This window comes from Haliotis rubra, unplaced genomic scaffold (genome assembly GCF_003918875.1).
Source record: "Haliotis rubra isolate DU_JTF1 unplaced genomic scaffold, ASM391887v1 Scf75, whole genome shotgun sequence".
NCBI classification, from domain to species: Eukaryota; Metazoa; Mollusca; class Gastropoda; order Lepetellida; family Haliotidae; genus Haliotis; species Haliotis rubra.
In genome coordinates, this window is record NW_025767468.1 from 1701416 (window position 1) to 1715817 (window position 14402).

Below are 14402 nucleotides of genomic sequence, written 5' to 3' on the forward strand. Positions count from 1 at the left end.
TTTGCTGGTATTTCCCGAAGTCGATCCGGTTTGAACTTTGACCCAACTGTAAATCACATGACTGCGTTCACGTGATCAAGCACCGGTCGACGACGAACCTAAACACAGAGAACGTTATCTGAATTGTGTCCTTATTTCAGTCCAACGGGCGATGTCACAGAGCTAGAAACATGACAGCTTTGAAGGTCAGTTGAATGAGGATAATGCCAAAGCAGCAGCAGTTATTTTTTTTCTCGATGCATCTTTACAGCGTTGTCTGAACGATGTTCAAAACGAGGGCACTGGCTAAAATCATGTCAGCTGATCTGAGCTTTTTGCATTATTGAATGTATAACTCGTGATGCGATCGATGCATAAGAACAGACGGTTCTGTTTGTTTCTGCAAGTAAACCAAATGTGAATAAACGCATATGATTCCTCCAGAACTTTTTGCTTTGAATTGTAGCGCTTCTTATGAGGATGTGCTCGATATTTCTTTTATCAGGATATAGTTCTGAACTAATATCAGGATTGAGTAGGTAAGTCAGGAACTTTGACCTCAGGTCAGCTGCAATCTGATATTACGGAGATAAAGTGACAGTTATCATAGATAGCATAATAGATATGGTAAAAGTGTGAAAATAAATCTATTGCTTTGTATCATATTTCACATTCCATAGAAAAGCTTCATGTGACTGATCCCTGCCCTAATTGTGAAAAGATGATAAGCTTTTATGTCGGCAGATGTAGATCCCAAAATTCTGTATTCAGATTATCTAATGACAAATAATGACAAATAAGATGTTCCCAATAATTAGGATTTTATTTGGTGCTTCAAAAAGGTTAATCATTTTCATTGGTTTGCTAGATTTGTAAGTCGAGGTTGATATGTCCATATAGTGCCGTTTTCTCCTGGTGCCGTTTTCTGTGACTGAGTTGTGTTTATGGTCTCTTTTAATCATTGTAATTTGCATACATCAACACCGACTAACACAACAAGGTTATATCCCAGAACTTCCACATCCCAAATGTCATAACACTAAGCCGATTATAGCTCACAAACTATAAGACACACTTTCTGTAGTTGTACTTGTAGTGCTAAGGATCTAGACCGAGGTGAATGTTTGATTGGCATTCTAGAAGTTGTTGAGTGAATAATGAAGCACACAGCTTTATGGTTACGTTTTGGTGTGGATTCTTACACTGTTGTCAAGCCAATTACTTTTAGCTTGCGATCCAATCCACAACGAACACGTTGTTCAATGCAATAAACCAGAAGTTGTTATCGATAAAGTTGTATGCTTCATTCTTTACTTAGGTGTCCATAAATTTCCTGTTAGGTTTAAACTTTTTAGGATTAGATCAATGATCTGTCTGTGTGAGTGGAATGGTGTCTCTCATTGAGCTTATAATGCTCTAACAATATGATAAACCATGACATACACAAAAAATGTGATTATATATCATAAACTAAAACATACCAAGAAAATGGTGTTGTAATTAGACAGGGCTTCTATTTAGCTTGAAAAACATGTTGCATGGAAACTGGAGCAACAATATTTATTTGAGTACAATATTCTTAAGGGGTGGTGGGGTAGCAAAGTGGTTAAAGCATTCATTCGTCACACCAAAGACCAGGGTTTGATTCACCACATACGTACAATGTGTGAAGCCAATTTTTTGTGTCCTCTCCCGTGATATAGCTGGAATAGTGCTAAACGTGGCGTAAAACCATGCTCACTCAATGTTATTGAATTCAGGGGTCACATTTTAGCATGAATTTCAAACATCAACATGTATGATTTAAATTTTAAGTCTTAGACCCAGGGAAATCCAAGTTAGAATTAGTCCCCAGCAACTGAAGCTGCCTTAGGTGATACCATGGACTGAATGTGACGACTTGATAGAATGGATGTCATCACAACAAGATCAAGTTTGGCATTTCTCAGAATATTTGTGACTGGTTTGTCTGATCTACCTTATTTATATGTCAAAGATATTTTTATGAGGGAAATAAAAAGAAGTTTAATCCATAAAAATATCTTGGACATCTATGTACAACTTCTAAATGCCACTGAAAGACATCATACCTTATTTATAGCCTGGCCATAAGGCTGGAATATCGCTAATAAACAGAGTGAAATCAACTCTTTCACCACTGGGTCACCATTGTGTCTGAACAGATATCAACCTGTGAAGATCCGGGGTAGAATAGGTCTTCAGCAACCCAGGCTTGCCACAAAAGGTGACTATGCTTGTGGTAAGAGGCGACTAACGGGATCGGGTGGTCAGGCTCGCTGACTTGGCTGACACATGTCATCAGTTCCCAATTACGCAGATCGATGGTCATGCTGTTGATCACTGGATTGTCTGGTCCAGACCCGATTCTTTACAGACCGCCACCATATAGCTGGAATATTGCTGAGTGCGGCGTAAAACCCAACTCACTCACTCACTCACTGAACAGATATCTGTGGAAGAGTTACTGAGATAAGTGTTTAACTGAGTAGTCAAAATAATGCAGCAATGATTGCATAAATATTCAAATATTCAAACTCAATAATGTTAGACTGCAAACTGTTGAGTCTGGATGTAATCAAGCCAGTTGTCGATATTTTTACACATCTGTTCATGTTTGTTACAGGTGCTGATTTTGTTCATCATCTATGTTCATCTTTCTTGTGGGAGAGGTAATTATCACCAATCTTTCTTTACTTACTGATGTTTTGTCAGAAGGCATTCAGGACACTGTTGTCAGTCACATGAGAATGTCTGCTGCTGTTTGATTTATACCTGTATCTGTCGTGAGCCAGGAGTCCTTTTGTCATATTCATTATCAATTCAGCATGTGTATCATAATGATAGTAGTCAAATGTAACCCACACCCTCAGAGTCAGCCTGTGAAAGTGTAATCTCAAATATAACATATGTTACATTTGACTACTTTCTAAATGGCATTGTGTAATCATAGCTTTTGGCCGTGGGAGCCGTGCCAATTTACACTTATCAGAGGGGTACACAAAGTCCACAGTCTTGACTACCAGTTGTCCGACTTTGATTTTGCGGGTTAGGCGGCTGACTTTGTGTGCTGGCGATGAGGTGCCTGAATCCTGGATGGGACTCAACCCAACAAAAGTACTGGAATCTGTACTTTACTGAGAAAGTGTAATCCCCAATATAAAATATGTTATAAGATGTTTTGATACCATCAGTATGTAAGTGTAATATGTTTCTGATTATTTCTCAATAATTTTTATCTCCCCTTATAAAATGCACGCTTGCCACCTGAGGTGAGTAAGGTGGATGCTGCGTTAGAGAGTATTTTAGTTATGTCACGGTGTGTCCTCTGTAGCTCCATTGCTTTTCATTTGTATGTCAAAACCCAAATTGTTTCTATGAAGCCATTCTCTTCCCACAGAGGTTACTCCTGTCATATCTTCCTACATAACCTCTGTTCTAATACGACCCTTTCTTGGTGTCAGCGTTCAAGGCTCGTGATTGGAGACAAGCCGATTTAGTTGTGCAATCAGTGACGTTGTTTCAAAAGTGATCATTCGCAAGACCTCTGTAATTTCCGTATGCTTCGGGAAAACTAGAACCTCTTCCCGAACGCAATGCGCAAACGTTTCTTCTAGACAGAACTCAGTCATGTAATGGCGTATCAATGGCGTCTCCATCGCCCTCGTTGACAACGGACAAGCTAGCCATTAAACGTCTTGTGTGTAACATCAACACAATTCCCCGGCAGATGGGGGATATTTGTGGCCCCGCATTTGCTTGTGTTAGTCAAATTGAATCTAAGTCGATGTAACACGTGTTCTGATTGGATAGAAAGAAGGGAGATAATTTGTGTTGCGATCTTTTGCTGCTAGGGGATTTTACGAGGACCGGGAAATATGGCCGTATTAAAACAGAGGTTATGTAGGAAGATATGACAGGAGTAACCTCTGTGGGAAGAGAATGCTATGAAGCAAGTTCTTCAATGTTATTCAGAGTTCTCTACCCTGAATCATATACGGAGCAAGACGCCATATGATGTCCAGTCAACAGCTGCAGGTGACCTCATCTCAAGGGTCATCGGTAACAGGTCTTCTGACTTCCTGGTCTCGGTGGATCCCAGTATAGGGCCGAAGAACAGGGACACATTCAAGGTAGGTAACTCTTGTATACAGGAGGATCCCATTTGTTTGATGATGCTATTCAACCAACTTGCTGTAATAACAATCGACCATGGAATATTGTCTTGAGAGATATTGACACATTTTAATAAACTGACTATTAGTCACAGAAATAAAGTTATATTATCTAATAATATATATCAACAAAATGAAAACAAATCCAACTGGACCAAAGGTCCAATCCTTAATTTCATGCTGAGGCAATTTAGACTTGCCAAATCATACTAGACTTGGAGTCCTTTTTATATTGATTCTCTAGAGTCTAGAGGACAGACATAATTAGATAATGATGTATGTATTCAGAATAATTTGTAAATTACCCACTGTCAGCTATCAAATGGTTTCCTTGTATGTTAATCTTGATTTCTTGCAGTTGGTGTCAAATGGCGTCAAGCTGTCCATCACAGGGACCAGTGGTGTGGCGGTTGCCATGGGCTTCTATTATTACCTCAAGTACTATTGTGGGGGACAGTACACCTGGGCGGGGCAACAGGTCGCCCTGCCTGCGGTGCTCCCAGCCATTGCATCTCCTGGAAAAACAGTCACTTCCAATGATCAGTGAGTAGCAATGGTAGAATTTTGATTTTGATTAAAGCATTATTTGTTCATTTTCCATCAAAACTTGTGGGCTTGGTACCAAAAAATAGCATGTACTCATTAAAACAATCAGTTGGTATTGTTGTTGTGGTTGTTTGGTGAGAATAAAGGGTTGTTGGGATGAGGAATAATTAAAATGTTCAACTATGAACAGTCATGGATAATTGTGCATATGCTCCAGGGTAGAAAAGACAACTGTATGTCTAACATGCTCCATCACTTGCAGGTTTCGGTACTACCAGAACGTTTGTACAGTCAGTTACTCCTTCGCCTGGTGGGACTGGACCAGATGGGAGAGAGAGATTGACTGGATGGCCATGCAGGGTATCAACCTACCATTGGCCTTCACTGGACAGGAGGCCATGTTCCAGAGGGTAGGTAGACTGGGTGGCCTTACAGGGTATCAACCTGCCATTGGCCTTCACAGGACAAGAGGCCATCTTCCAGAGGGTAGGTAGACTGGATGGCCTTACAGGGTATCAACCTACCATTGGCCTTCACAGGACAGGAGGCCATGTTCCAGAGGGTAGGTTGACTGGGTGGCTTTAGAGGGTATCAACCTGCCATTGGCCTTCACGGGACAAGAGGCCATCTTCCAGAGGGTAAGTAGACTGGGTGGCCTTACAGGGTATCAACCTACCATTGGCCTTCACAGGACAGGAGGCCATGTTCCAGAGGGTAGGTAGACTGGGTGGCCTTACAGGAGGGTATCAACCTGCCATTGGCCTTCACACAGGACAAGAGGCCATCTTCCAGAGGGTAGGTAGACTGGATGGCCTTACAGGGTATCAACCTGCCATTGGCCTTCACAGGACAGGAGGCCATGTTCCAGAGGGTAGGTAGACTGGGTGGCCTTTTAGGCCTTGTAGGGTATCAACCTGCCATTGGCCTTCACGGGACAGGAGGCCATGTTCCAGAGGGTAGGTAGACTGGATGGCCTTACAGGGTATCAACCTGCCATTGGCCTTCACAGGACAGGAGGCCATGTTCCAGAGGGTAGGTAGACTGGATGGCCTTACAGGGTACCTGCCATTGCCATTGGAGGCCTTCCCTTACAGAGGGAGGGTAGGTAGGGGTAGACAGGAGGCCATCTTCCAGAGGTAGGTAGACTGGATGGCCTTACAGGGTATCAACCTGCCATTGGCCTTCACAGGGTATCTTCCAGAGGGTAGGTAGACTGGATGGCCTTACAGGGTATCAACCTGCCATTGGCCTTCACAGGACAGGAGGCCATCTTCCAGAGGGTAGGTAGACGGGATGGCCTTACAGGGTATCAACCTGCCATTGGCCTTCACAGGACAGGAGGCCATGTTCCAGAGGGTAGGTAGACTGGGTGGCTTTAGAGGGTATCAACCTGCCATTGGCCTTCACAGGACAGGAGGCCATGTTCCAGAGGGTAAGTAGACTGGGTGGCCTTACAGGGTATCAACCTACCATTGGCCTTCACAGGACAGGAGGCCATGTTCCAGAGGGTAGGTAGACTGGGTGGCCTTACAGGGTATCAACCTGCCATTGGCCTTCACAGGACAGGAGGCCATCTTCCAGAGGGTAGGTAGACTGGGTGGCCTTACAGGGTATCAACCTACCATTGGCCTTCACGGGACAGGAGGCCATGTTCCAGAGGGTAGGTAGACTGGGTGGCTTTAGAGGGTATCAACCTGCCATTGGCCTTCACAGGACAAGAGGCCATCTTCCAGAGGGTAAGTAGACTGGATGGCCTTACAGGGTATCAACCTGCCATTGGCCTTCACAGGGCAGGAGGCCATGTTCCAGAGGGTAGGTAGACTGGGTGGCTTTAGAGGGTATCAACCTGCCATTGGCCTTCACGGGACAAGAGGCCATCTTCCAGAGGGTAGGTAGACTGGGTGGCCTTACAGGGTATCAACCTACCATTGGCCTTCACAGGACAGGAGGCCATGTTCCAGAGGGTAGGTAGACTGGGTGGCCTTACAGGGTATCAACCTGCCATTGGCCTTCATGGGACAGGAGGCCATGTTCCAGAGGGTAGGTAGACTGGGTGGCCTTACAGGGTATCAACCTGCCATTGGCCTTCACAGGACAAGAGGCCATCTTCCAGAGGGTAAGTAGATTAGATGGCCTTGTAAGCATCAACCTGCCATTGGCCTTCACGGGACAGGAGGCCATGTTCCAGAGGGTAGGTAGACTGGATGGCCTTACAGGGTATCAACCTGCCATTGGCCTTCACAGGACAAGAGGCCATCTTCCAGAGGGTAAGTAGATTAGATGGCCTTGTAAGCATCAACCTGCTATTGGCCTTCACGGGACAGGAGGCTTTATTCCAGAGGGTAGGTAGACTGGATGGCCTTACAGGGTATCAACCTGCCATTGGCCTTCACGGGACAGGAGGCCATGTTCCAGAGGGTAGGTAGACTGGATGGCCTTGTAAGCATCAACCTGCCATTGGCCTTCTCGGAACAGGAGGCCATCTTCCAGAGTGTAGGTAGACTGGATGGCCTTATAAGCATCAACCAGCCATTGGCCTTCTCGGGACAGGAGATCATTTTCCAAAGAATAGATAGATATGATGGCCTATCACCACTTGCACAAAGTGATCTTTGTGATATTACTATTGTAAGTCTATGTTAACATATGGAATTATTTATTGCTGTACAACTTATGTCGCATTGTGCAAGTAAACCTTGATGACCATCAAATTTGACATTGGCCTTCACGGGGCAGGAGGCCATGTCCCAGAGGGTAGGTAGACTGGGTAGCCTTTCAAACATCAACCTCCCATAGGCCTTCACAGGAGGCTGTCTTCAAGTAGTAGATAGACTTAATGCCTTACAAGGCATCTACTTGTTCTGGTTTTGTTTCAGTGAATGGTACTTGTTCTACTTCAGTGAATGTGCCTCGTGTTGTTACAGGTGTACATGGCGATGGGCTTCACTAATGAGGACATGGCGTCACACTTTGGTGGACCAGCATTTCTAGCATGGTAAGACAAGATCAGACTTGGCAGACCTTGTTGTCATACACCGTGTAATCAATGGTCATTCATCTAATGCACTTCATGAACTAATGTGTATAATGTCTGCACTGTTCTCTTCGAAGTGTAGAAAGTGTGTCTTTAGATGCCCTCTTTGTCTAACTACTGTTTAGTTGTGAATTTTCCTATTCAAATGAAAGAAAAAAATGCCCCCAAATTAAATTTATTAAGAAAGGCCTGAATCTAATTAAGTGTCATGTTTGCCTTGAAGTCATCATGAAATTTATTTCCATGTTAAATTCTATATTTGTTAGGGCCAGAATGGGAAATATACATGGTTGGGGAGGCCCATTGCCCCAAACCTGGATAGACGGTCGGCTGATACTCCAACACAAGATTCTGAAAAGGATGAGGTCACTTGGTATCACTCCAGTCCTGCCTGGGTTTGCCGGCCATGTTCCTGCTGCCATTACAAGGTGGGTGCAGTTGGTGTAGTTGCTGTAGCCATTACAAGGTGGGTGCAGTTGGTGTTTGTGTAGTTGCTGTAGCCATTACAAGTTGGGTGTAGTTGGTGTTTCTGTAGTTGCTGTAGCCGTTACAAGGTGAGTGCAGTTGATGTTTGTGTAGTTGCTGTAGCCGTTACAAGGTGAGTGCAGTTTGTGTAGTTGCTGTAGCCGTTACAAGGTGGGTGCAGTTGATGTTTGTGTAGTTGCTGTAGCCGTTACAAGGTGAGTTCAGTTGATGTTTGTGTAGTTGCTCTAGCCGTTATAAGGTGGGTGCAGTTGATGTTTGTGTAGTTGCTGTAGCCGTTACAATGTGGGTGCAGTTGGTGTTTGTGTAGTTGCTGTAGCCATTACAAGGTGAGTGCAGTTGATGTTTGTGTAGTTGCTGTAGCCGTTATAAGGTGGGTGCAGTTGGTGTTTGTGTAGTTGCTGTAGCCGTTACAAGGTGGGTGCAGTTTGTGTTTGTGTAGTTGCTGTAGCCGTTATAAGGTGGGTGCAGTTGGTGTCCCTCCTGTATCACACTCTGCTCATCATATCAGATGTGCTTGAAGGATTCTTGGTTCAGTCAGTTCAGTCATGTTCAGATCTTAATCAACCATTGTTGCCATTATTCAAATCTTCCATGTATTAACATTCTATATCTTCCATGTAAATCTTCCATGTATTAACATTCTATATTACCTACGAGGGCAAAATGTCACTTTGTCATGGTGATGTGACATCATGAACAATGATATGATGTCACGTTTCTTCTGTGGCGGGTAGCCAGCCTATGTTTGAAAGTAGCTTTGGGTTTATTTTCCGCTATTTGACGACTTCGGTAATAAATAGAATATTATATTCATGCCCATATCATACTATGGTTACAGCACTCGTGCCTAAATATCGGTATATCCCTTGCTCTCGCCCGGGATATTCCAACATTTAGGCACTCGTGTCGTAAACATAGTATGACATGGGCACTCATATAATATCCTCCATGTATTGCCCACTGGACACGGGATTCCTTACAATGCAGGGCTGTGTGCATTTAACAATACCAGGATATTCTGATCTTGCTGGAGTTCGACGTGTGAAACATCATTTGATATTGATCCTGGGCCTGTCACGAGTTTCACCAAAGTGATAAATGTCCATGACTTCACTTTAAACTTTGATCTACTATTGAGGTGGCACGACATGATACAACTGACATGCTGATAGCTGTTAAGCACTCACTTGCTAAAACATGATGACTTTAAAAGCCATTACAGCCTCTGAAGTAATTATGACCGTTGTCACATGAGTGAGATGGTCTCTCACATGATAATGAGGTGGGTGGGTCTCTTCAAATAGGTACCATAATCGTGAAGTAGGTAGACTTGCTTTCTGCAACCACTGCAAAACATCATTGATATTACTGCTTGAAATTTGTTGAAATTTGGTTTTAGTAAGAGAGAAAACCCATATATTTTAACTTTTTGTATTTTATTTGTTTGTATATTTATGAAAATATTTTAGTGGGGAATGTAGCAATACTAGCATGTTGCTAGCAGCATAACACAGCTGTATTTATCTGGGACTGTAGAATAATAACAATTGTGAATATGGTCTCTGAATCTTCTGTGACCCATGAAGATCGGCGATTAACAGGATCGGGTGGTCAGGCTCGCTGACTTTGTTGACACATGTCATCATATCCCAACTGCGTAGATCAATGCTCCTGCTGTCGATCACTGGATTGTCTTGTCCAGACTCGATTATATACAGACCGCCACCATATAGCTGCAATATTGCTGAGTGCGGTATAAAACTAAACTCACTCACTGAATCTTCTGTACATCTCTGATGGAAAGGGAGTAATCAGACCTTTTGCAAAAGCTTGTAAAAAAAACAACTTGCAAGTCAAAATTGTAAATTTGAATCTGTTATATTTTCTTTTTAAAAACAATGCTAATCTATCTACATCCTACTGAACTACCAGGCCACTTCTTTTGTAGTTTTGTCTCTCTAAAATGTTTCAATATGATTTACAAGAAGGTGCATGGTTACTTTTTTAACTGAGTATATCAAAATATGTCACATGACTTTTTCTATGTATTTGTTCTGCTTTACTCTGACTTATTTTAGGCTGACAGTGTCATCAGGTCATTGTGGTATATTTTCAGGGTGTTCCCCCAGGCTAATGTCACAAGGCTTGGTGGATGGTCCAACTTCCGTCAGAACTACTCCGAGTAAGTAATAAAATGGTGGCATCACCTGGTAACAGTCACACTGCTGGTGATAGCCCTGGTCCCCATTCCTCAATGCGATCGTAGCGCTAAGATGATCGTAACTCCTATACTTTAACATAGACTTACGACAGTCGTGGTGCTACGATCGCATTGAGGAACAGGGCCCTGGATGTCAAAAGGTCTAGTGGTCCTGATTGGGTTGGATTTAGAGTTGACTCTAGGGCTGAATAGGTCAAGAGCTGCTGATTGGCTGTATACATAGGGTTGACACATGGGCAGAATAGGTCAATACATAGATTTAGAGCTGGGCTTTTAGGCTGAATGTTTTAATCCATGGAAAATAGAGCTGTTCATTATCTGAGGACTTAGGGTTGACGTTACTGGCAAACAAGGATAAGTTGGACCGGCGCAGAGAACCCGTTTACAAAAGTAGGCGGTGCACGGCAATGAGCAAACCCATTTGGTTTGTGAAAGGTAGAGTAGATGCTAGTGCACGTGCATTACATGCCGATGAAATTGATTCTGCACATAGCTGCACATGCCTTGCTCACAAGACTCTCACGATCGGTGTAACACTACACTTCAGTGCGGACAACCTGGGGCCTCCTTCGCTAACAATGGCAAGCACCAGTGGGCTGCACTCATACATGCTAATATGGGTCAATTGTCAGGTCGGTGCTCAACTTATCCTTGTTTGCCAGTAGTACAGAATAGGTCTAGACCTCTAGATTTTCTGAATACTTAGGGCTTGCACAACAGCACTCCCAATGCAATACTGTTTAAACCAGACTACTTCTCTCATTGTTGTATTTCTCAAATATATGTGTTTCATAATCCTCTCTATCATTTTCAGAACCTATCTGCTGGATTTCAATGACCCCTTGTTTGCAAAGATAGGTGGCAGTTTCATCAAGGCGGTATGTTCGTCTCTACTTAATTCACTTAGCTAAGAATAATGATAAAAGTCACACCAGTTAATTCTGTGGATTATCATACCTTGAGGCAAGACCAGTGTATTTTTTACTTTCATGGATGACATGCCTCATATCTTGTTCATTGTAAAGAAAAAGAAGTAGCAAAATTTCTGAAGTCGTTGGAGCGGTTGGGTAGCCTAATGGTTAAAGCATCTGCTCATCATGCTGAAGACCCAGGTTCGATTCCCCACATGAGTACAATGTGTGATGTCCATGTCTGGTTTCCCCTGCTGTGATATTGCTGGAATATTAATAAAAATGGTGTGGAACCATACTCACTTACTCTGAATTCATTATATTTGGGGCTTTTAAACAAGAATCAACCCTGACCATAAATAAGTGAAAACTTTTCAACAAGAAGTTTATTGATCTGGGGTCTATTCCACTGGGCAATTGGTAATCTATGGTGAACTTAACTGTCATATTTTAACATAGATTTACCACGGTCATGGTGCTACATATTAATTTTATATTTTATTACAGATGGAATATGAATTTGGCGTTGACCACATCTACAATGCTGACACCTTCAATGAAATGTCACCAAAGTCAAGGTAAGTTCAGCCAGGATTGGCCTCCATTGTTGTCTTTCCACGGGGTGATGAAAATGATGAAGTTAATATACTCCTCCTCTGTGTTAGTTGGAAATGTAAAACATGAAGCCTGCTATAGACTGAGCCTCCAGCCATCACGACCGCCTCCGTGGTGTAGTGGTTAGAGTGTCCGCCCGGAGAGCGGAAGGTTGCTTGTTCGATCCCCAGCCACGTCATACCAAAAGACGTTAAAATATGGTTCTTGTTGGTCCCTACCTGGCACTTAGCATTAATGGGTACAACAAGGACTGGTCGGCTCGAGACATTATAATGTGTCTGAGTAGGGTATTCATGCTTTTACGCATTGTATCTCAGTGAGCTAGCACTATAAAACCAGTATAAGTCTGGGCTAGTACAAGCAGCCGCACATACATATACACACGCATGCACCTCGTCATATGAGCGAAATATTCTCAAGTACAATGTTTAACCCGATTTCACCTCACCTCACCTCACCTCACAGCCAACGCCAAGGAGTGTTTTGATTAACTGATAAACTGTCTGAATGAAAGCAGTTGCCTGGAAGATAGTTTACTGTGAATTAATAGATTATCGGCAGTATGGAACAAATTTGATGACACTGAGCAAGAGAAAGCATGGTGTGCACCATGCCGACAACTGATGTCGGTGACATGTAAGTGTGAACCACCGTTCATCACCTGCCTGCTGGCCTAATAGGTAAACAGTGGGTTGCAGTGCTAACATGTGGGTTTATGATCATGATGTATGACCTGAATGCTTCACACTTCCCTGATGCCCAGATTTTATGTCTGTTCCGATTTAAATGTTTTGGCATCAAATACTGCTTGCAGATAGGAAAAACACATAGTTTATCTACTAAATGTAGCAAGATTAATGATCCATAGAATCAACCAAAATGTCGTTCTTTTTGTCAGTGACCCAGCTTACTTGGCCTCAGCTGCTAAAGGAGTCTACAATGGAATGTTGGCAGGCGACACTCAAGCTATCTGGTGAGAGTTATCTCCCTTCACTTCTATTACCTTCAGGTGTTCATGTTGTAGAAGAGGACTCAGTTATGTAAGATGCTGCAATTCTCTGTGCAGAGTTGTGTCCCTTAGGTGTTCCAGAAGCCTATGATCATTGCCTCAGGCCTTTATTTCAACCTGATTTTGTTACCAATTTGTAACCACCATAACATGCTCAAAGGATATACAAAATCTGTAATCACATGAGACTTGCACTACTTTCGGGTTTTTTCACACACCAAGCTGCCAAATCGTAGTTTGAACAAGGAGGATAGTTTGATGGATATACCTGGGTGTCTAGAGCATTGTCTGTTCAGCCCGTCACAGTTTTGCGTATATCAAGTGCTTATGAGTTCCTTATAAAAAAATTCAATATGCAGCCCGTACTCCTGTATTTGACTTATCTGTGATGCACATCTTGCGTTTAAAAAACGAAGTCAGCGCATCCTTTGCGTGTGAGGTGCGTAACATTATATTTCTTGATGCAAATAGCTGCTTATGCAGTGCACATACCAAACGTATTTCGGACGCACCCAACTTATGCCGACTGCATGCCTGACGTACTTCCGACGAATGCCAAGCATATTCCTGATTTATTAAAATGGCGGCTGTTTCCCACTGTTTTCGTTACCAGTGCAGATTTCTATAGCGTGAACATCAATCTTTTGTCATCATGGCCCCCCGAGCCATCATATTTTTACCAAATCTCGAGTGTACCCTGGATGTTCGGCAAGTGTGCTATCTGTACGTTTGTCATAAGTTACAAATACAACGTGCTGCCCGAATGCAGGACAAACAGTACTGATTTGTGAAACACGTCAGCATTCACTTGGAGTTCGTTCAGCGTGTTTTGTATCTGCGCTGCAAGTACGCTATGTATTCGTCCAATATACACGGATCATATCTCATGCTGTGAGATCAGCATATTGATGCGTATAAACCGCTTATCCAGCTACAAACACAGAGCAAACACATATTACGCTCGGCCAATGTGAGACCGATGCACGTCATATTTATAACATATGACCTGCGTGACAGCCTATGCAGCATAGTCTTGTGCATGCCCCAAACAATCACGCGTACTGGGCCTTACTGTGCACATGACGGTGTACATAAAACTTACACAAAATGATTGAGATGCACATGAAGTGCAAATTGTGGGTTCGACTGTGTACGAAAGTAATGTGTCAATACGTAACTCATAAGGAATTAGGACATGCAGAAGGCCCTTAATTGGTGAGTTAATGAACCAGATGTGACTTTGTCTTATACACATGCATATGAGGAAGGAAACAGCTGCAATAGATCGATATATATATGTATTTTGGTACCTAGAAGCTATAAAGGATTGTGTCACCGTTGCTGTGACCCCCGCAGTTTCTGACAGTGTGCAATATATGTTTGGTGTGATACATGTTTACTGAACAGG

General features: G+C 42.9%; 1 protein-coding gene across 4 annotated transcripts in view; it reads left to right on the plus strand.

The window, feature by feature from the left end:
* The first annotated feature begins 52 nt into the window (after positions 1 to 52).
* The window catches only part of LOC124260053 (alpha-N-acetylglucosaminidase-like), a 38551-nt gene continuing 24201 nt past the window's right edge, over positions 53 to 14402 (plus strand). Inside the window, exons 1-11 of one of the 4 annotated variants that reach the window (XM_046694295.1) lie at positions 53 to 185; positions 2624 to 2669; positions 3973 to 4130; positions 4531 to 4715; positions 4981 to 5128; positions 7643 to 7713; positions 8019 to 8180; positions 10355 to 10420; positions 11274 to 11337; positions 11878 to 11948; positions 12884 to 12958. In XM_046694295.1, the coding sequence (XP_046550251.1) occupies positions 171 to 185; positions 2624 to 2669; positions 3973 to 4130; positions 4531 to 4715; positions 4981 to 5128; positions 7643 to 7713; positions 8019 to 8180; positions 10355 to 10420; positions 11274 to 11337; positions 11878 to 11948; positions 12884 to 12958 (1061 nt within the window). In that variant the 5' untranslated portion in view covers positions 53 to 170. Of the gene's footprint in view, positions 186 to 2623; positions 2670 to 3181; positions 3369 to 3938; positions 4131 to 4530; positions 4716 to 4980; positions 5129 to 7642; positions 7714 to 8018; positions 8181 to 10354; positions 10421 to 11273; positions 11338 to 11877; positions 11949 to 12883; positions 12959 to 14402 lie in introns of those variants that run through there. The other 3 variants (XM_046694294.1, XM_046694292.1, XM_046694293.1) reach the window with 3 other exon arrangements.